Source organism: Ixodes scapularis, unplaced genomic scaffold (genome assembly GCF_016920785.2).
Source record: "Ixodes scapularis isolate PalLabHiFi unplaced genomic scaffold, ASM1692078v2 PGA_scaffold6__148_contigs__length_123643588, whole genome shotgun sequence".
In the NCBI taxonomy this organism is placed as follows: domain Eukaryota; kingdom Metazoa; phylum Arthropoda; class Arachnida; order Ixodida; family Ixodidae; genus Ixodes; species Ixodes scapularis.
Genome location: NW_024609881.1, coordinates 83,645,662 through 83,667,342, shown reverse-complemented (window position 1 = coordinate 83,667,342; position 21,681 = coordinate 83,645,662). Strand labels below are relative to the sequence as shown.

Below are 21,681 nucleotides of genomic sequence, written 5' to 3'. Positions count from 1 at the left end.
CTACAGCTTTCAATCACGGCCGTCACTGATAAAAAAGTTATCGTATAACTTAGGGGCCAGATGTATACACGTATAGACGACTCTTCAGATTTCTGAAAAGTGTGCTCGGGCTGGATGTACAGCGCCTGAACGCCTGCTGTTAACGCTGTAGAACAAACTATTTCGCCAAGTCAGCGCCATTGCCCAGCTGTGTAACCCTCTGACAACTTGCGTGGTTGCTAGTATGTTAAAAAACCGAACTGCGTCATATGACGCAATAAAATCCTTACCTGAGTGACATGGAACAGCCCAGAAAGATTCTTCCTGAAATTTCGTTCTAGCCCCCTTGTCCCGAGCCCAACCTAACTATCAATGGTGACATCACACAGCTTCTCTACAAAGTGACATGCATACACGAGCATAAAGAAGGCAACGGTAAATTGATTCCTACAAATTTCACTAATGAACTATATCCTTCGGCTGAGGAATTGCGTGCTCTATGTGATTTATTCTCCATCACTGCCATTAGAGCAGAACGTTTGAAGCTTCTAACTTTTGAACGAGGGGTTATCTATCAGGACTGACTTCTTTATTTCTTGCCTATGTTGCCCGTGATCACACGACTCTGCGCGGTGAAATATTAGTTGTGAAAAGTGTGTAGCGAACGAGGATGGTCCTTCTGTGGCCACGTCCTGACGTGTTCAGATCCTGCGGTTCATGAACGACGGCCACCTGAGCGGGCGGCGGGAGCGAGTACTTGGCGACTACGTGGTCCAACGGGGTCTTCAGGAGCGTCCGATGCGCGACGAGCTCCTCTGCCAGCTTTGCAACCAGACCTGGCAGAACGACAACGAGGTGAACAGGCAGCGGGCCTGGCTGCTCATGGCCAACTGCCTCAGCTGCTTCGCGCCGTCCTCCCAGCTGTACAAGTACCTGCTCAAGTGAGTGCGGAAACCTGCTTGGTCGTCGCTTGCAGCTTTTGAAAGAAAGATAATGTCTTTAACTTGTCTTACTTTCAGTAAGCGCCTGCTGACTGTCGTTAACTCGGGGACAGATTTCTGAGATAACAAAGTCAATGCAACGCAAGCGTACACTTTTTTTCTTCTGAATTGCTACATAAATTTGTCCTTGAGTCGTTGGTGTCTTGAAAGTGCGCGCAGTCAGGATAGATCAAAATACCTACTTGGTGTCTTAGAGCTGGAGGCACTCCGGTGGCCCGTTTTCTTTCTGGTTCTCCTCTTGTGATGTCGCAGCTATTAGAATGTGCATTTAGGCGAGCTGCGACCTTTGTGTTGTCGTAGCTAGTGCAGATCTCATGTACTTGCACGGGGCGTTTTTGGCTGAAAAAGAGTGAGCTCCATAGAGCGGAAAAGCCCAGTGCAAAACTCAGTTGAACTAGGCATTCGGCAGTAAAGAACAAAAGTACCAACTTTTTTTTTTTCATCTTTTAGAAAACAATAAACAAAAAGTTTGCAGAGGGCTATTATTTAGGTTAGGAGCTCTCGATTAGTCAGGAAGACCACCTTGCTTCTCCTATTGGTGCCATGTAATTATGCGGACCTATAACTACACGATCTTGTCAAGCAACAATGGACAGCTTGGCAAACGTAATACTTAGTGCGGAACAATCTTCGGTTCATCTCGCCGATGTAGATGCTCAGTTTCCAGGGGATCTTCAGCTTATGCCATTGTCTAGATTTACTGCGGGGACTATACACATCTGCCGTCTTCTAGGTACGTGTCCGACCACGGCAGCCAAGACGGCTACGCGGGGCACTGCCAGCAGCAGCTCCTGCGGTCTCACGGCCGCGATGCTCGAGCCTACCCTCCCTGCATGCTCGAGTGGCAGGCAAACTCCAAGAAGGCGCGCATGGCCCTGCAGGCTTCCTTCTACGACGGTGAGCGTTTTTATGACCAGACAAGATATGGGATAATGAGCAGCTTGATCATAAATTCATCGGCTTCCCACAGGCGTGGATAGAGAAGGGGCGGTGGAGTGTGGCGGTTCTGATTTGCGGTAGCTTCTATAGCCACTTCGAAAAAACTTGGTTGCGCGTATAGACGTGGACAAGAAGAAAGAACAGGCAATAAAATGCGCTAGGTAGACCTGGTAGGAAGATGCGTTAATGATAGAATACGTAAGCATAACCAAAAAGTGAGCAGCCGTCGAGATGGCCATCTGTCGACGCATTATCATGACTCTTAATGCAAACCTGCGTTCACTATATATGTGCACGATTATCAGCAGGCATAGAGATAAAACGGTAAGAGAAATGATCGAGGCAGACTTAACCTAAAGTTATGGCGATGAATGCGTCAACGCGGCTTTGATCGATATGGCGAATAAGGTGCCACAGTTCTTGCGAGCAGCAACCAGGTACGTGATTGGTTGAGTGGCGTGATGGCGAAGAGGGTTTATTCCAGTAGATTTCCGAGAATGAAATAGTCGAATAGCGCATTGTGTATCCTCTCCTTTTCGTACACGCTCAACCATATTTTCAAAGATTCAGGACCAACACCTCCCATCAGTCCCAAGTGTGAAAGTCACTTGGCACGATTCTCCCGAGAAACCCGCCTGTGCCGCCGTACCCAGGGGCCTTTACCATACACTCTAACAAATGCCTGCGCGCCTACTTACCCGCAAAACACTCCAAGAGCCAATCTCTGCGATCTACGAAATCAGCTCAGCAATTGACGAGGCAGAACATCTGTTTGGACATCAAAATTAAGTCTGCGCTGTGGCATTACGCAATGCAAGCATGACGCTTTAATAGAGTATATTTAGCTTAGTGCTATATTTTGTAAAAAACAAACGTACGCGCGCGTCTTTGTGAAAAATTGCTCTACGCGGCCTTAAACCTTCCCAATTACGCTGCAGGAAGTGAGCCCTTGATGGGTTCCCTTGACTCGTGGACCACGGGCGAGGAGTTCGCTGCGCCCTTGGTTCAAGCCCGGGGAGTACAGGATCCGTTCGGCTGGACGGTGGATCTGGAACACGGCTCCGCCTCGTACGGCCTGTGCGGCGCCGACTACGTCCTCGACTTGATCTCGGAGACGGACGTGCCACCGGCATTCCCGGTCTGCAAGTCCTTCTTCCTGGTGTCCCACGACAGGGACCGGGCACCGCCCGCCCCGGAGACATCGTGAGTTTGCGTTGTTCCCCGTTCGGTAAACGACTTTGCCGCCACGGTATACGATTAGGCCGTAGACTTTCCAGTTTTAACCGAAAAACACCGATTAACATCTGTCGGTGCCGAAAACGCTTAACGGTGTGGAAATTATTTTTGCCATTCTCAATATGCCCAGTTTGGCCGCGATTGCTCTGGAAGCACGGCTGACGGGCGGAGTGTGTGCACCGCAAAAGGTGTCTTCAATCGGAAAGACAAAAAAAATGGCTCTACCTTTTAGAACTTAAGTACTGTCTTTGGTCTCGAGAACAAAAAGAAATAGCGCACATACAGTTTGATTTTTTTTTTTGCAGACATCCTTGGTATGGCACCTAGACAGTCAGCCTCTTCAAAAGACAGCCGACCGAAGTGGTATCGAAAAATCATGGCACTGACGTAACTTTAAGGAGGTGGCGCTAACTGTAAAACGGAGCACTCGCAGGCGTTTTGCCTTCCGAGAAACCTGTGTCCGCGCAAGCGCAATGTGCACAGCGCGCGTAGAAAAACACGTTCGTTAAAAAAAAAAAAAACAATGAATTGAAGTATAATGAGACCTAAATGTTGAAGACATCGCAATCTTCACAAAAATCCTCCGCAATGTAAAAGTTTCTTTCGATGAAACAGTTTCGGGCGGCTAAGGTGAATTCGCGTTGTTCAGTCTCACATTGACAGAGGCGAGAAATAAATTAACCTTTGTTCTATTTTCTCTCTAAATATGAAGTGCCACAAGCCAAAGTATAAGCTTAGCATCGCACCATGAACTGCCTCGGCTAATGAGTCTTTGACATTATGGGAGACTGTATAATTATCTTTCACATTATGGGAGTCTTTCACATTAATGGAGACTGTAAAGAATCTTCGAATATCAGAGCATGCGACGTAGACATTTTGAGTGAAACGACTAAGCTAGGCGTTCGACGTTGTTGTACCTTGCAGACCGCACCACCCGGGACGCGTAAACACTTTCGAGGTGGATCCGGCGGATACGACTCCGCCGCCACCTTTGCCACCATTGCGGGTGTCGAGTCGGAAGGCGGTGGCCAGGCCGGGTGAGCCGATTCCGGTGCCACCACCGGTGGTTCCTGCAGCCGCCGCGGCGGTCACCAGCAGCACCCGCGTCGAGAGCAGCAGATCAAGAAGGTCTGGAGCGTCACCACAACGCGGCGTCGGTCAGTGCATGTACTTTTGTTTTCTAAAATGACGAGTTGTAGGCAACGCTGCCATAAGATACACCGCGTGCGTGTTAGCTCCGCAAGACGAATTTTGTCTTTAAGTAGGATCGTGTGGTTCCCTTGTAAAAATGAAGTGTTTGGCGTGGGACGTATTCGGTATAAGTGGTGTTAGTTATACGATATATTGGTCATAAGAGGTATTTTGTATAGGAGGTATTCGGTAAGGAAGTATTTGGGGGTAGTAGCTATCCGGCATCGGAGGTATTCAATACAGGAGGTAGTCAGATGTGGTCACTTACGTGAGTTGTAGGTAAAGTACCTTATCGCCAGTTTATAGTTGCAGCCTCTATGTTTTGAAGCGAACATGGTGGGATAACTATTAGCACGCACTCAACCATGAAGCTAAAATCAATGGCGGCCAGCGAGTTTACGGGATTATATAGATCAGGGGTGGCTAGACTGACCCGGCCTTAAAGCCATAATTTGAACCACGAAACTTCCAAGAGCCGCGAGGGGGAGGGGGGGGGGGGGCAAACCTTTGGAATCAGCAATAAACGAAAATCTAACTACTTTCAATCTATCCGAGTCAAAAGCAGTCCAACTGTACGTAAGGTAGCTGTAGCACAAGACTACCAAACCGCGACCTGTCTTCGGATTTAAAACGGTTTCCATTTTTTATTTTGGTGAAGTGCCGGGGGGGGGGGGGGGGGGGGGGGAGCCGTGAGCCACGTTTTAACACGCGAAGAGCCGCATGCGGCTCGCGAGCCGTAGCTTGGCCACCCCTGATATAGATATACGTCTAACGTCATTAATGGTGGATGCGTTGCTGGATGCACCCGTACGCATCGTCGAAGTGGGAGGCAAGAAGAAAACTTATCATTACCACCACTAAAGAAGGCCCATGTAGTCAGAGGATTCAACTGGGTAAACCTAATGTTATTACTATCAGCTGCAGTATAGCTGGCAGTACCGCTTGAAGTAAAACAGTGGGTCGATCACCTGCACTGTTATTAAACCACACATTCTTATTAAATGAAACCTTTTTTTTTGCTTGCCTCTGCAGGGGCGGATGGTTCCCTGGACCGTCGAGACTCTCGGTCAGGAGGCCGGACCGCTTCATCCCACGCGCGCTCCCGTTCCATGGAGGACCTCCTGGACGAAGGACCTCCAGACAGCGGACTCTCCAAGCGGAGCGCCCTCAACGGCCGCTACTTCGAGCAGCGGTCGGACGTCGGTAGCGCGTCCGGTCCGTCGGCCGCTCAGCGTCACGTGGCCACCGTCCACCGCCCGGAAGAAGACGCCCGCGTACTCGACGACATCGACGACGACGGCGGGGCGTCCTGGGGACTCTCGGCGTCAGCCCTAAATGACCGCTACTTCTCCAGGAGCGGGGGCAGCCTCATCCCGCCGTCCGCCTCGGAGACGGCCAGCGAGCTCATGCTGGACTCGCCGCTGGACGGACGTCCAGGGTCGGACCGCAGCGACAGTCCAGCGGTCGACGGCCGAGCGGATGCCACGAGGTACGTCAAGTACTCCGGAGGTGGAGCCGTGAGCGGAAGGCGACGTGGTCCTCACTCCCACACGGCGAAGGCCCAGCTGGCGGGACGTCAGGCGTCGTCCTCGGACTGCGCCCGCAGTTCGGCGTTGTCCGACACGTCGGAGGCGCCGTCGCTGGCGTCGCATGTCCGGAACGTGAGGATACCATCTCACACGTCGGACTTGGACCAGTACTTGGACGACCTCTTCAATCCGGTGCTTCTGGACGGTGGTCTCGATGAACTGAGCGACGCGAGGTCCCTCGCGGCGTCGCTGAGGGGAACCGCTGACGATGACGTGGCCGCTCTGGAGGACCCCGAGCTGCTCTGTATGGCGCTGCGCGGCGACGGGCCTATGATGGATGCTCAGGTAGGGCGGTTCGCCTTAATCTACGTGTTTGCTAAGTCGCGCTGAACTGTATCGATGTGCTGATGAAACGAGCCATGGCCACGCTTTAACCCCATGCCACGGTTCGTTTTGTAGATTTACGCTTGATACTTATATGAAAAGACCCAATATATATTTTTTTTTCACAATTCGGAATGCCGAGTCCTAGATTTTAGTAAATGTGTCTGTCTTGGCTAGAAACTGTACTAGTCAATATTTATGCGACCTGAACCCTTCAAATTCTTTAAAAAAAAGCAGTATGTATACACGAAATGTGAAAATAAAAGAGATGGGACAGAGCGCAGCTCCTTATTTTAAAATCTCTCCACATTCTTAAGAATTTTTTTGGCGGGCGTTTTGTTGTTTAAATTTGATGTTTAGGTGCACGTTTTTTTAAAAGTCGAACAGACAGTCGCGGTCACTTGCGCTGGGTCCAGGGCTGTCTTCACGCTTGCAGATTCGCGTTTTAGTGACATTACGTAACGCTAATATTACGCGCGTATACCGTATCCGCACTGTATGTCTGCGTCGAGCTTCACCACGTCGCCGGTGTGCGCAGGGCGTCGGTGGTGCCCTCTCCATGGGCGCGGGGCTCGGACTTGGAGGTGGCTTGGTGTCTCCTCTGCTCGGTCTGTCGGCGCTCCAGAGCCCAACAGGGGCCCACATGGCAGCCGGTATGTTTAGATGGAGAATCCGTTTTTTTCTTCTTGGTTTGGGGGTGACTTTAAACAGCAGTGCAACGTCGCGGACGGATCTACAACGTCACGTGATCTTGACGTAGTGTTGTCACGTACCTTGGTGACGGGACGTGACTCGTTCACATGACCACATGACGTGGTGAACTCACGCGACCTCATCAGATGACACGGTGACCTCAAGTGAAATTACCACGTTATCACGTGATTTGACTTCACCTGACCATGTGTTGTCAGAGGTACTTGTCTGGAGGGACGTCACGTCCGTTCAGACCAGTGGGTGTTTGGACACATTCTCTGTTTGGGAGTATTTGGCAGGAACCATGGCAGGAACCTAAACATTTTTTTCTCTTTAAAAAAGCTTATTTTTAGTTTTTTTGCGTGCGCATGAATCTATTTTCGAACATGGAATCATTTGCGCGTATGCCGTTCCACAGTCAGTGCCACCGCGTCCTTACGCGACATCACAAACATGACTGTGTATGTTAGAGGTATGCCACAGAAGTCTTGAACTTCGGCACTTTATGAATCCTGCAGCTTCATGGATATGGGCTTAATGAAGTCTAAAATGATGAGTATGCCTGCCGCGTGTGAAACAAAAATAGTAAGACGCTTAAACTGTGTCGTCCTGCAGGAAGCCCCGTCACTGGACACAACCAACAAGCCACCCAATCTCTCTACAATCTTCCACTCTACAACGTGTCAGGTGAGCTGACTTATAATAATAATAATATTAATAATAATAATAATAACGACAACAACAACATTAATAATAGTAATAATAACATCAAGAACACGATTTTATTTCTATTTCAAGTAAATGGTGGATACCGAGAAAAAAAGCCTCACAAGACGGCTTGACGAGCTCTCGGCACCCATACTTTCTGCAGCAGCAGCGTGAACGGGATTTTTAAGTCAAGTATAAATAATTTGTCACTTAGCACTCCCCCCCCCCCCCCCCCCCCCCCTTTTCCCCCGAAGAAAAAGAGAAAAAAAAAATACATTACAAGTGAAACTATTCTGCACTACAAACAATTTGAGCAATACTATTACAAAATTAAACAAAATCATTATTTTTTTTTCGCCTTGCTTTTTATAAGCTACAAAGAACCTGCCAATTTTGTTGCAGGCATGACCGTTCCCATGGTGGATGCGTCCCAACTCATCCAACAGCAAGTTTTGCAACAGCACATGATGCAGGTTAGAACTTGTATTCTAAATTGGACAATGTATCGGAACATTTAATTTGTATGGGATAATTGTTGTGTAATTATTCGAGTACAGTGCTTTTCTATATTATTCCCTACTTTCTTTGATAAATCTTGTATTGGATTTATGTGTTCTAGTTATAGTTTTAATTTTAACACCTATGGTGAGCACAAAAACGCGGTGTAAGATTTAAAAAATTCGTATACTTTACGTGACGTTGCAGGGTCTATTTTACTGTCATGAACGATGTTTTATCCTATATACTTCTTTCAGTTGCTTGATTTCTTTTTTGTTGTTAAGAAATGCGGGATACAATTTATCAGTAACTTGTTTTTCCTATGCGTATGGTCAGTATTCATAATTTGTTTATACCTGCGCATGTTCTGCGCATGCATGTTACGTCTTCGCTAGTGCTTTTCAGCAGAAAGGAGATGTAGATGCGCAATGAAGAATGTGTTGAACATGCGTCTGACTCGATAATAGTGTTTTCTAAATAGATTAGACACTTTTTTTATCTGCGGTTCCTAGCTGCCACACAACGACACCAAGTGCCCAGAATTTTCATCAGGCCAGTGAAAAGCTAATGCTCCTTCTGTGCGTTAAAATATTGGACCGGACGTCAGATTAAAATCAAATCTATGGTTCACACATACTTGTAAAAAAGGAAGATCGTCCTGAGCATGAACCTGGAGCATGATTAATATTGATTACTTCTGTCATATAATTAATATAATTTTATGTCTGTACAAAGGACGTACTAGGTCCGTGTATGACATATCGTATTGCAGAAGTAAATGAACTAGATGCTTGAACTTATTTTACGAATTATATATGTCCCGTGACTTGATTTTCATGAACAGAGAGCATCTTTTTTTTTTTTTTTTTTTTTTTACAGATAGAGCGCATTTTAAGACAGTCATCTCCTTACAAAAAGGCCGTTGTACTAAGTTTTCCGACAAACCCATGACTTCCACTATAAATTACGCAAAGGAAGGTTTTTGCTGCTTTGTCGCTTGATAATAATTGTGCTTATTAGTCGTACTCGACTAATGAGCACTTGGTACTAAACAAGAATGACGTAAGTTACATTGTCGCGCAGTCTCAATTCTCCGTGGGTGAATCTTTTTCAGCTTCAGCAGCGTGCTTTTCTGGCCAACGCGGTTCAGCAGAACCTTCAAATTCAGCAGCAACTGATGCAGCAAAGCGCTGCCTTGCAGCAACTTCTGCAGCACTCTGTGGTGAGCTTTAGAGCCTAATGTTGTCACTCCGACAATCGGTCATAGTTGACAAATTTGCCGCCGAGAACATACTCAAAGTACGATTAACGGTGCCGGGCCCACGGCGCAAACCTCCGTCCTTACCCACGAGTTCGTGACTCTGGAGCGAAATCAGCTTGGCTTTAAAATAGGCTTACTTTTAAGGGGATGCTTATTAGTTTAGATTTTCATTTAGTAACAATGCCTTTGTGATGTCCCTGATGTGTTAAAATTATCTAAAATAAAAAAAAAATGGCATGTATACGCCCTTGTTTTTTTGGCTTCCGATTTCACCGCGTAACGGCGTGACTATTTAGAGGTATTTATATTGCAAAGTGTACAAAAACATCGGGAGCCATTAAAAATGCGACAAGTGACGGGACCATTACTTCTACGTAGAAACAATCAGTTTAGATATTCTTTGCTGAATAGATGGCGTAAACGCGGCTGTCTTTCTGACTTTTTTTTGTTGATTTATATATAGTCGAATTTGGTGAAAACATTTCGGCTACTAACTTACAATTTCGAGGTCGTCAAGGTCCCTGAACTCTGCGAAAACTAATCTTACATCCAACGCGATGCCTATGGTCAAAAGCTTTAGGTCACAAATAACCTACCCTTACGCGTGAACCACGCTAAAGACCCCGGAAACAAGCTTGCACTCAAAGCAAAAACACCGCGGACGCCTCTTCGAAGCAGACTAACTTTTCCGACGCCATCCCAGCCTTCGCGCGATAAATGTCGACTTAGAGACACGCAGATTCCACCACCCGTCATTCTTTTCCGAAGATGACTCGACGTCAAGAACAAAATCCCATATACTCCGTTTCGCACTGGGTCTGAGCAGCCGAGCAGCGTCAAAGTGCATCTCGGTGGCGTTCGTCGACTCTGTACGTACGTTTGCTATCGCCAGCTCAATCAATCAAGCGCAGAAAAGAAAGCAGCATCAGTGCGCATTCACTGCGCGCGCGTGATTGTTTTAGCAGGAGACAGCAAATGCACAAAGAAGACGATTGCCGTGACCATGCGCTTTTGAAGCTGCCTGCTTAGCTCCATCGGATCGAAACGTCGACTGCAATCGGACTCGACTTGACACAAAGTATAACGCAGTCTTCCAGTAAGCACATTCTTAATAACAAACACCATCCTCAGGTCCCTCCAACTTCTCCGCCTCCACCGACGACGTCGGGGCCATCGGGCGGCCCGCTGCTGGCCGGCACCCCGGTGGCGGAGGCCCCGCACCTGTTGGCGTCCCCACTGTCAGGCCTCACGCCCCTGTCTTTGTCCATCCCGATGCTCGAGACACCGCAGCACCGGGTGGTGGCCGCCACTTCGGGCCACGTCCCGAGGTCCTCGCCCAGGGACGCGTTCGGCAGCGTGCTGTCCGAGCTGCGGTTCAAGGCCGACGGAGGCATGGCCCACGGCTCGCACCCGCCGCCGCCTCCGCCACCCCCTCCGCCTCCGCCACCACCCCCGCTGTCGCCGACTGCCATGGCCAAGTATCATGGTGAGAAAGCGAGATTCCCGTCCCGCCCGTAAACATCGTAAGTGGTGCCGGAGTAGCAAGAAATGACGTCACAGAAGGCGGAGTGTCATATGCCGTCGGATGTCGCGATCCTGGTGGTTGGTCGTAGTAGTTTTGGCAAAAAAGCACGAGAAAACGCGAATGTCGCTGTCGTCGCGGCGTCCCAACTCCTAGCTATCGAAGCTCCACTGGACTGTCAGGCTGGAGAGCGACCCCCAGCAGAACAGGCTTCTGCCACATCCACCACCGCTGCTGGGACGCTGCCAGGATCGCGGCCGGCGACAGCGTGACATTTGTATGACGTCATCCGTTGGAAATTGAGGGACCACTTTTTCGGTGCGCTGGTAAACACACCTGTCTGAGACGCGCTCCAGGCACCGTACCACAAGGATCGCTGCTGTGACGTCAGTGCAAGACATGCATAGTCATTGATAACTCAAGAAACGTAAGGCGTGTCAAGTCCCGAGCACCCGATATTGGCTCCGCAGCCAGTAAGACCGCAGCGTCTGATGACAAGAAAGTCGGAGGACTCAAGCTGCCGGTTACTTTAAACATCAAGGCCTGTGACGCTGGGTATTCTAAGCCACGTACCGGAGGCCAGCGCGGGCACAAATGGGGCACGAGCGCTGCGTCAGCGTTTGGCTAAGACTCGCGGCCTCGCGGCCTCGCTGATTGAACTCGAGTCCCAGTCAAACGCCGACGCAGCACTCGGCTCCAATCCTGTGCATCGCTCTGGCCTCCGGTACGTGACGTAGTAAACCCAGCGCTACAGGCCTTGTTATTTAGGAGGCGTTCTCTCCTCACAAACAAGCACGCTTTTACCCCCACCGGGTGAGGGCACTGAGCATGCGCAGTGCCGACAGCAGCGCTACCACAGTGGCGTGACGTCACAAAGTTCAGTTGGTCTCAACATTACTAGATTACCTCAGTTGTGGAACTCCCGCGGAAGGGGGTACCCCCCTCACTCACTTCAGTCCGCCTGCCGTGGTTCGAAGCGCTACCTAGATTTTTGTTTCATAGCTGTGCGTTCCAAAGAGCAGAGCTGAAACGCCATCTAGACAACGTGCTTCGAAACCTGATTCCCATAGAATCTCCTTGCACAGAATCAAGGAGGATAGAAGGGTAGGAGAGGGCATGACGTCGGCCGCGTAGCCTCTACAAGCCATGCTCCCTTGACGCCTCGCCTCTTTCTCATTTGCCTCCTTACTCTCCTCACTTACCATGCCAACGTGACCACATCACGTGACCGTAGCTAGCCTTCGTCTTGCTATGGGGTACAAGAATACACCACAGTCTAGCCTTCGATCTGATAAAACCTACCGGACGGAGCGCGAGCAAGCCTGCAAGGAGTCCTTCTACAATCAACCATCCATCTCACACGCGACATGTCACGCGCACCAATCGCCAGAGAGATCTGCGGTCACGCTGGGCACAAAAACGTTTAAACTTTTTATGACTAGGCGTCACCAATATTGTAACGTTCCCCGTCCTAGTACTTATAACCTCCCTGCTGCTAGCAGAGTCGGGCGCGTGCCCTCTCTCTCGTTTTACCCCGCCGAACCTGCTGAACTTCCCGGATCTGTGAAGAGGGCGCTGCGGTCTAACAGAATGGCGCCGCCCTGAGAGCGCTAAATGGTTGATCAATAAATTTCAAGCCGTGTTAGAGACTTCGTTGTCCCGTCCGTTTTTTTTAATTGTTCCGTCTCAGGGTTACTATTGATGTAATACGGATTAGTTTGATTTAAATCATTGGAGCTAGACAATATCAACTTTTTCATCATTACATGTATCTCTAAACTGTTCGTGCATGCAGCGTCTATGAGCAGTTCCGTAACTGGGCTAATCTAATAACGTTGGTTGGTCTAAAGTCGCTGACAGCTTAAAGGAGCTATGCAACAATTTTTGTACTTTGCGCAAATACCGCTTAAAACGGATCCCTGACGCTAATGACCTATGAAACACGCGTTCGTTTTTCACCCCACGCAATAGAAGTCCCAGAAAAAAAATTAAGAAAAACGAGCAGCGTTCACCCCCTCAACTCGCAGCCAGAACAAGCGGCCACGTGATCTGGAGTCGATTATATGCCGCCAGTGTTGATCATAGCCACGCGCTGGGGTTGGCAAAGCGCAGGACACGCGCTGAGTTCCAGACATTGTTATGGCTCGGCTGTTGTCGTCGTTGCAGCGATTGGACACGGGTCACAACCCGAATGCTTCTCGAGCTAGCAATTGTCACGAGCCGACGTCGAGTGCCCACGCAATGCTCGGGTCCAATCTATGAACCGCATTCAAATATCGTCACTTGGGTGTACTGCGAACCCCACGTTACGTCACCAAATTTTGCAAAGGAGAGATTGAATGAAAATGATCGCTTTTGTCCTTGAAATTACACCGCAACAAAGGAGTTTCTTGGCCAATTGCGTTGCGTGTGAGTATCCTTGAATCCCAGGTGTGCCAGTAAGCTCGTGTAGAGAGAAAAACATTCCAATTGAATATCGTTGCACCGCTCCTTTAAGAAACGCTTGTTGCGTTCAGGCTCCTTGCTTCGTGATTGGTCCTTCGGCGTTCCTGTCCGCGAAGGCTGCAATTTCATTGGCGGAGGAGCGATAATGAGATGCTAGCGACCAGCCAAGCCCCGAGATTCTTAGAGAGAAGCTGAAGAGGTTTTTGATTTCAGAAAAATACTGCGAAAGTTAGAACGCAGGCACCTTATAAAGCATGAATGAAAAATTTCTTTCAATTTTATCAGAACTACGCGATCGCGAATGAAAAAATGGGCCGCAGCCCTGCCTGCTGCTGCACGCCCAGCGCAGGAAAGCACGGAAGCGGAGGCTAAAATCACCGAAAGTTACGTCAACTGCGGGGTCAGATGACCCTTTCTCGCCACTAAAGCTGAAGCGGAGATGCCGACGATGACGTCACGCCGTCTTGGACAGATAACAGGCGACAGGGTGGCTCGCCGCATCCCCTGCAACAATCCACGTTAAAAAAAAATCTGCTTACGTTTACTTTAGATTAATTCAAGTGCGACAGTCGAATACACGGGACAAAAGACTACAGAAGTCTGCTCTAAACTCAGTTTCTTTTTACATGCTCTAGCTTTTTTTTCTTTTAATCTGTCAGAGATCATAAAATCAAGTATAGACAGGGAAAACATCGCTTAATCTTCTTCCCTTCCTGCGCGCAGATGTGTACGGGAGGGCCAAGACGGTTCGCATCGGCAAGTGGCGCTGGCCTCCGCCGCGCGACGAGTCCGGCAACTGTCTTCCCGGTCAGCCCACGTCCTTCCTGGAGTTCAAACGGCTCAAGCGCCAGGAGCGCGAAGCCCGTCGCGCTGCGGGTCTCCAGGACGACTCGAGCAGCGACGACCTCGAAGAGCTCGACGACGAGGAGGACCTGGTGGACTTTCCTGAGATCCAGGACATGATACCGGACTCCCAGAGACCGGACACTGGCTCGCCCAAGGTATATACCCTGAAACCCCCGGATCAACGATCACCTTATATACGAAAAATGAAAGGGAAACTTGTAAGACAATACAGATCTGTACGGTCTTCTATGGCCCCCCTCTTTTATTTTCATAGTTTAGTCACCAACACGTTCGACAATCTAAACGGGCATTCATGCTGAAGGAATGCGCCCGAGAAGTTGAGCTCTAAGAAGCGGGGGCATCAGAACGCCGAGCTCTGACTAAAATGATTAGGGGGTAGGCGTAAAGCTAGTTGCCTTTGTCTCCACTCACTCTTCAAACGCGTTTGAACGCTGGACGCCGGCGTTTGACAGTCGAACGCCGGCGTTTGACAATCGAACGCCGGCGTCTAGTGTTTCGCGTCCAGCGTTCAGCTCTGGGTCTACCCACTATTCGCTCCAACCAGAGTTCGGCGTGCTGACGTCCCCCTGTGCTCTTGTCTCCTCCTCTCTCTCAATTTCTGGTCACATAAAAGTGAAAAAAAAAAAAATTATGTGGGCGATCTCTCGGGAAGGGCGTTCGCTTGGAATTTACCGGCTGTTTACGTACAAGCGCATTTTCCCACACAAGCTATTTAACACTGTGCTTGCGCATATACCTTTTTTATTAAAAGAAAAAAAAAACTATTCAATTGCGCGTGCTCCATTGCTATGCCAGCGCCACGGCTTTGATGTGATGCCAGAGGCATGATGCGGTGTATAGGCGTAGTCGTTTAGTTTTCACCACATCGAGGTAACGCGTGACTGAGACTGTTTTAAGGGATGGATTCAACCTCTCAACTTCCGCCATCAGCTGTTTGCTTGGGAGCTCTGGGATTTCATCTCTCGAGTCGCTGTTTTGGTTGTCGAGGTTATGGCAGCGAATCGTGAAAATCTGTCTAGTGTTGTTGATCGGTTCGGAGGGTTCTCTCCAGATTAAACGAAATGTTAGAAACCGCTGTCCGCAAGCGTTTCGCGTCTCTAATTGGAGTTTATAGCTCTGCGCAAGATCGGCACTTATGTTGAAAAGAAACGTCCAATGCGCAATTGTGATACGCAGAATTACAAAACTCTCCACGTGTTCACTTACAAACATACGTAAGCTAACCATTGCTTGTCTTGCTCCAATCGTGCGTCTTCGCTGAAGTTGTCTTTAATGACCACTCCTGGTAAGGAGTCTTGAGCGACTCTAAGGAGTCGGACTCCGACCGCAAATCGTTGCTGCAGTCCGACTCTGTGCGCACCCGCGGGGACGCCGAGGAAGAACCGATCCGGGCCTTTGAAGGCGAGACGCGGCCGGGCAGCGTGGGCAAGCTGCGCATCAGCTCGGAGATGAAGGCCAAGCTGGAGCAACTCACCATGGACCACAGCGTACGGTCGAGGACCTCCAGCAGAAGACAGGAGGAACCGCCACCGTCCTTGGCGTCTGGCCCCGGTGGAGGTGAGCGCGTGCGACAACCTCGAGCCTATAACCTTGTTACGCGTCCAGGAAGTGAGCGCACAAAAAGTCAAGTGGGGGCGTGGGTCTTGTCTTTTCTTTCAGCTTATAAGGTGCATAATCGTGCTGACCGCCTTCTTTTCACAGCCTGCAGCAGCCGAGTTACATCTTTCGGTTTTAGGTCACCTTCGACGTAATATAATTGTGGTCGATGTGCGTGAAATCCTACCTCCTTCACTCCCCTATACTTCTTGAACTTTGGGTGCCTGAACTAAACATAAGTTAGGCGTCCTGGCCTATGATGATTATCTGACTCAAAACGCATCATAAAAGGAAAACCAAATTGACGGTTCTTTCTGAGTCAACAAGCAAATGTTTAGGCAGATTGAATATCAACTTCAGGGCACTATAAGCGCGATTTTTTTTTTTAATTATAGGTAGCAGCAAACTAAGGGAAGATCGTAAGCTGGCTCTTGAGCGGCAGCTGGGATGGCAAGACGCTGCGTCCGAAGCCCACTCTTTCCGGGTCGACAACCTGGTGAAGTCCAAGATCAAGAAGATGGAGAGGCGTTCACAGGTTCGCCCCCCCCCCCCTTATTTTCATTTATAAACTCACAGACACACTAATGCAGCAAGATGTTTATTCCAAAAGCCGGGTCAATAACACGATGCTTTGGCGGTCACTTAACCTATGCATTGTTTGGCTTCATCTGTCCACCAACACACGCGCCTTCGCCAGCACGTGCGAGTATCACTTAGAAAATGCAATGTATTCTGTAGGCATGTTACCACTAAAGGTCACAAAAACACAGATGCTCACACACGTAAGCATTTATGATGGGGGACTGTAGCATTCATTCATGTTGGGCACAAATGCAGCGCACGTGCCAATGAAGAATGAACTGTGCTTAGAAAAATATCTTTCTGACCACTCTGAGTAATGAACAAGAGATAGAGATTTTCACGCGTTGTCGCTTCGTTGTGTCTAACTACTCGTTAAATGGCTACGTTAGTCCCGATGCTCACGTCCTTTTCCTTCTCCAGGTCCCAAGAGACATGACCGGTAGAACGCCAAGACCCGCCGACAGAGCGGGCCTAGGACCACCGCCACCGCCTCCCCAACAGCTTCAACAGGCTCAACAACTTCATCAACTCCAGCAACTCCAACAGCTCCAGCACCTTCACCAACTGCAGCAGCAACAGTTGCAGCAGCAGCAACTTCAACAGCAGCAACAGCATCCGCAGCGCGGAGGCTCGGGTCAGTCCGGCTGTTCGTCGGTAGCGGCCTCAAGCAGCTGCTACTTGGCCACCACACCTGTTGTGCCTAGACACCGGGAACGACCTATGCCGATGCAAACCGAGAAGCTTCTAGACGGGCTGTCCTCCAGCAAAGCGGAGGCGATTGAGTGTGAGTTTGTTTCTTCTGCGTCTCAAGAGTTCTGCATAGCATTGTGGAAGTCACAGTAGCACTCTGGAAAGTACAGTACCGGTGGCGCTTTGCAGAAAGCACGAGCAAATACTTGGGTATGCCAAACATACTTACTTCAGAGCGACGCTCTTGCATCTGTGCATTTGAATCACAATCTTCGTGATTTGTATCATGAAGGACTGTCCATAAAGTAACGATAACTGGGGTATTGCTGATTATTTGATTGTATAATTCGCTCCAGGAATCGGTTGTTGTGGCGCGACTTTGTCAAGTTCACGATTTGTGTGTTTTCATAATTTCCTTTTTTTTCGCTTACCTTCGGTGTTTTAGTTGAGGACTGCTCTGAGTTTCTACAACCCGTCGACGAGGCACCCCCGGCTCCCGTTGTCCGTGCCAGGGACAACCTGAAGACGCGACTGTACCCGGCTTCCAACGCCCCTTTCTTCACCTATACCAAAGTGGAGTGGAGACTGAGAATCCGGAAAGAGGTACGAACTTGAAAATAAGAAACGTAAGAAAAATACCCCGGAGACTTTTCGGGATTATTAAATGTCCAGTTCTGGTTTCTTAACAGAAACAGAAGATCAAAACTTGGCGAAGGCCAGCTCGCGGGAGCATAATCCGCAGCTTGGCAATTGAAAAACTATCAATAAACGCAAGTGATGGCGGGCATGGGAGGATCTTGAGCACTTTACATCCAACGTTTCTGCACTGCACAGTGCCCACTCCTTGTTCGCTTCCGTTGTCCTGCGTAGAATTTGGTTTCGCGCCGTATAAAGTCACTGGTATATGTTTACTCGGTCGGATAATGATTTGAGTGCTTGACGGTGTCATTTGGACGGCCACAGGGGCTGCTAGAGTCACATCGACCTCAATATTGCGGGAGATTCAACAGCCATTATAAGCGCCGGCCAATCGCATTTCTGAAGACGTTTCTGAGTACCATGCTTTGCGACACTAACCGTAGCTTTTTTCTATGAACGATAATTTGAAGGCGAAGGAAGCAGCATTATTTTTAGAGTGGCTTTATTACACGGGAGTTTTAGTAGATTGTTTCGATAACTCCGATAACAACACCCGATACTCCACCGACATTTTCTGCATGAATCGTTTCGTTATCGGGTATATTCATTGGAATTATTGGAACGATATAGAGGGTAAAGGTTTGGAAGCTCCCTGTGTGGTTTGGGGGGTTTCTTTCGTTCTCTCTGCCCTTTATGTATGGTGACGAAATAGTGTCACTGAATGGATTGTTAGACTCATTATGTGAACATACGCTCGCGGATCACGATGTACGCGTACGACATCATGCATCTAACTTTTATCTAAACCTTGAGGAGTACTACGGAGACTCCATAGAGACTCACAACGCGGAGTAAGCCCTGTTTCTGGAATCTGAACCATCATCCTGGCTCAGGTATTTCAACCGGGAGAAAGGCTCCAGGAACCGCAGGCCCTCCACATGGTCTTCTGTCAGGTGGTGACAGACGTCTTCGCAGCAGCGTGCATCAGGCTACGAGATGACGAAGCTGCTAGGCTACGTTCCCTATGCGGTATGTATTGTTTACTTCGATGGTGGCGACGCCTTGTGAACACGTAAGGATACTTCTAGAAAGCATAAAATAGGGTTATGCTGATAGTAATTAAGATCTAATAAAGTAATATTGTGATACTATAAGCGAGACAAACTATGCATGTTTGTGAGACTTAACCGTGAACCACCGAGGCCAAGCCGGCGAACCATCACGAACCACTCATTAGTATGCCAGTTCCCATTCGCAAATATGTCATCTCTAGCCGCATTCACAATTCATCATTCAACAGACCTGTAAAATTTTCCAGCCACCTAGATCTGCCTCTGGGTACTTCACAGGGTGGATTCTGCCGAAAAAGAAAACACCTCTTGAATCCTATTCTAGGTTACATTTGAAAGGACACACACCAAAACTTCCCTTGACATACTCGGAATAACTTTATCTTCTGAAGACGGAAGCGCGTGGCATCGTATACTACTAGAGTTCTCTCTAATACCCGGCGCGTCACTGCAGCCCTTGTGCGTCACTCCAGTTGCAGTTGCATCACCAGGCCGTTAGAGTGCTCTGATAGTACCCGATGCCACGCACGTATTTGTTCCCGCTAACTGTGATTAAGATAGTACATCCACAAACACGTCCACAAGTCACATTCGCAACTCATCTAAAGTCAAGTACATGACTGTATCCTCCAACTGCCGCGACTATGAACGTCGGTGTCGCAGTTTGGTCCGCATCCGGCCGAGTCGTACTCTGTTACTCTGATGTTCATAAGAACGATAATCTTCATTTTCTTCCAGATTCGCTGGGTGTGAGCCCTTCTCCCGAGGCCTTCACGAGAACGGGTCTCCAGACACAAAGGAGTCTCGTAGAAGCTGCGCGGGAACTCCCTCTCTACTTCAGCCGCATGTTCCCGGCGTCGGGCGGTCGGCAGTTACCCGACGTCCACCTCGTGGCCGTTGCTCACAGCGGGGTCCGCCTTGTCCGGAGGGACCCTCCGGGCCAGCTACAGGTTCTCGACACCGTAAGGTACGTGTGCCTCAACCCAATGTCGCCTGCGATCTGCGATTCTGAGGGCGTAAACGCAAGCACAATGACAGTTTGGTCAGCGTGTGACAATGACCGGAAGGTCATTGTCATTGTCATTGGCAAATGACCTCCCGCTCATTGTGCTATTTATTTTGGCAGAGGCGCACATGCGCCCCAGAATTTGGCAAAAAGATAAATTTGCCAAGAAGAAACAAAGCAAAACTGAAATAAATGCTAAAAAGTCTAATCTATCGAAGTTGGTCCTAAAGCTTCTCTATACTGAAAGTAGCGCCATTGAGTGACTCTCCGACAGGCTCTCACCCTCTAGAAAAATTCTCCCACTTCTCTTGAAAGTTTCCCTTGCTACTACCACTGACTGACTGAGCGTTCGTCCGGTTTCGGTTCGCCACTTCCGTCCGCCATTTGTGCCCTCCCGTGTCGCGGTTTCGCGTTTTCCGGCGGCATGTATAGACCGTTTTATCGTGGGTAGCGCCATTTTGAGAGCGAGAAAAGGGGAAAGGGCTACCGGCGCTTTCCCCCTTTCTGATTGTGCAGAAAGAGTGGAAGTCCCGGATGAGAGGCCTGGCCGGTGTTGGGCGTCTGCAGTGCCCCAACTTCGTTCGCGCTTTTTTCTACGTTTCAAACTCCCAAACTTAATTAGAGCCATGGTCTTCGATGGCTACAGTCCCCCGGTCATCGGGGCACCATTGCTGGGTGATAGGGCGCACGAATAAGGGCAGAAAGCGTCGAATACTGTCCGAGGGCCTATGTAGCTTGCATGGAATCCGGCAAGGCAAGTACGGCTGGAATGTTTTTAAGCTCCATTGCTTTCCGCATGACTGGAAATGATGAACCATTTATACATTTTTGCTTGCAATGGGCCTATTTCAACTTAGTCGCTTTTAGTTGTAATCAACAAGTTATACACGAAACGGGAACCTCAATTAACTTTGTAAACGCCCGGAGCTGCTACATATCGTCCTGCTCTGCTGCTTTTATCTTGCGTGTCCGTGTTCTCATATTTCATTGTGGATGAACGACGAAGACGCTCCAGATGTACTTTTATCGAACCGCAGAAAGCCTCGAAGCACCACGAATTATCTTACTATTTGATGCAATATTTTGTGTTCTCAGCTCCAATTTTTATAGCTGGCACGTTCGCTGCCGCTGTTCCCCCCGTCGCCACACTGGCGGATGCCATGACCCAAACAAAGAAACGTGCACACTGGGCTCGAAAACACAGATCTCAACACACGAGACGTTCCCTGCAGCGACTATCAAGCGCCTCAAAGCGCCTCAGTCACCGGAAACAACCCACCAGCGGCACTCCAAGGACGCTTTTGCCGGCTCTCTGGTATCGCGCAGAAGATCGCGATTAAACAAAACAACAACAATAGAATTACGTTTTCAACAATTTCCAGCCTCATCCGGGGGCGGAAATGAGCCTTCAACTAAGTGCTGTAGATGATAAAATCGAGTCAGTCACCACTGCAAATTATCGCTATTAATATAAATTCAGTTACAAAATTTTACAAGCTGAAACAGCAGTTATCACGAGAAAACTCGCACGCACATTGCGAGCGTACCCCATGTTCATCGGCGGTACAGCGTTCGGTGCGCGCTCCATTAACGAAATGTTCCGAGCGAAGTCGAGAGGATGGCGTTGAGGAGACGTCTTTTCGGTTTACGGACGCAATCCACTGCCGCCGGAGACAAAGGTCATGTGGAAAGCGATGGAGCTCAAAGACATTGCAGCCGCTCTCGCCTTGCCGGATTCCTTGCAAGCTACATATGTCCTCGGACAGTATTCTATGCTTTGTTTTTATTCGTGCACCCTATGACCCAGCAATGGTGTCCCGATGACCGGGGGACTGTTGCCAT

The 21,681-nt window shown here is 49.1% G+C and overlaps 2 protein-coding genes across 2 annotated transcripts in view; both read left to right on the top strand.

Annotated features, from left to right (window-relative positions):
• The window catches only part of LOC8043069 (unconventional myosin-XV), a 62,424-nt gene extending 46,417 nt beyond the window's left edge, over nucleotides 1-16,007 (top strand). Inside the window, exons 22-35 of the mRNA XM_042294836.1 lie at nucleotides 685-920; nucleotides 1,714-1,877; nucleotides 2,858-3,122; nucleotides 4,083-4,195; nucleotides 5,382-6,223; nucleotides 6,801-6,915; nucleotides 7,571-7,642; nucleotides 8,066-8,136; nucleotides 9,276-9,383; nucleotides 10,554-10,742; nucleotides 10,839-10,908; nucleotides 14,113-14,390; nucleotides 15,600-15,813; nucleotides 15,958-16,007. Of these exons, the coding sequence (XP_042150770.1) occupies nucleotides 685-920; nucleotides 1,714-1,877; nucleotides 2,858-3,122; nucleotides 4,083-4,195; nucleotides 5,382-6,223; nucleotides 6,801-6,915; nucleotides 7,571-7,642; nucleotides 8,066-8,136; nucleotides 9,276-9,383; nucleotides 10,554-10,742; nucleotides 10,839-10,908; nucleotides 14,113-14,390; nucleotides 15,600-15,813; nucleotides 15,958-16,007 (2,787 nt within the window). The remainder of the gene's footprint in view (nucleotides 1-684; nucleotides 921-1,713; nucleotides 1,878-2,857; nucleotides 3,123-4,082; nucleotides 4,196-5,381; nucleotides 6,224-6,800; nucleotides 6,916-7,570; nucleotides 7,643-8,065; nucleotides 8,137-9,275; nucleotides 9,384-10,553; nucleotides 10,743-10,838; nucleotides 10,909-14,112; nucleotides 14,391-15,599; nucleotides 15,814-15,957) is intronic.
• Nucleotides 16,008-16,253: 246 nt separating this feature from the next.
• LOC120837807 (unconventional myosin-XV) overlaps nucleotides 16,254-21,681 on the top strand; it is a 41,552-nt gene continuing 36,124 nt past the window's right edge. Inside the window, exons 1-5 of the mRNA XM_040207402.3 lie at nucleotides 16,254-16,387; nucleotides 16,855-17,218; nucleotides 17,570-17,727; nucleotides 18,657-18,792; nucleotides 19,572-19,800. Coding sequence (XP_040063336.3) covers nucleotides 16,370-16,387; nucleotides 16,855-17,218; nucleotides 17,570-17,727; nucleotides 18,657-18,792; nucleotides 19,572-19,800 — 905 coding nt within the window. The 5' untranslated portion in view covers nucleotides 16,254-16,369. The remainder of the gene's footprint in view (nucleotides 16,388-16,854; nucleotides 17,219-17,569; nucleotides 17,728-18,656; nucleotides 18,793-19,571; nucleotides 19,801-21,681) is intronic.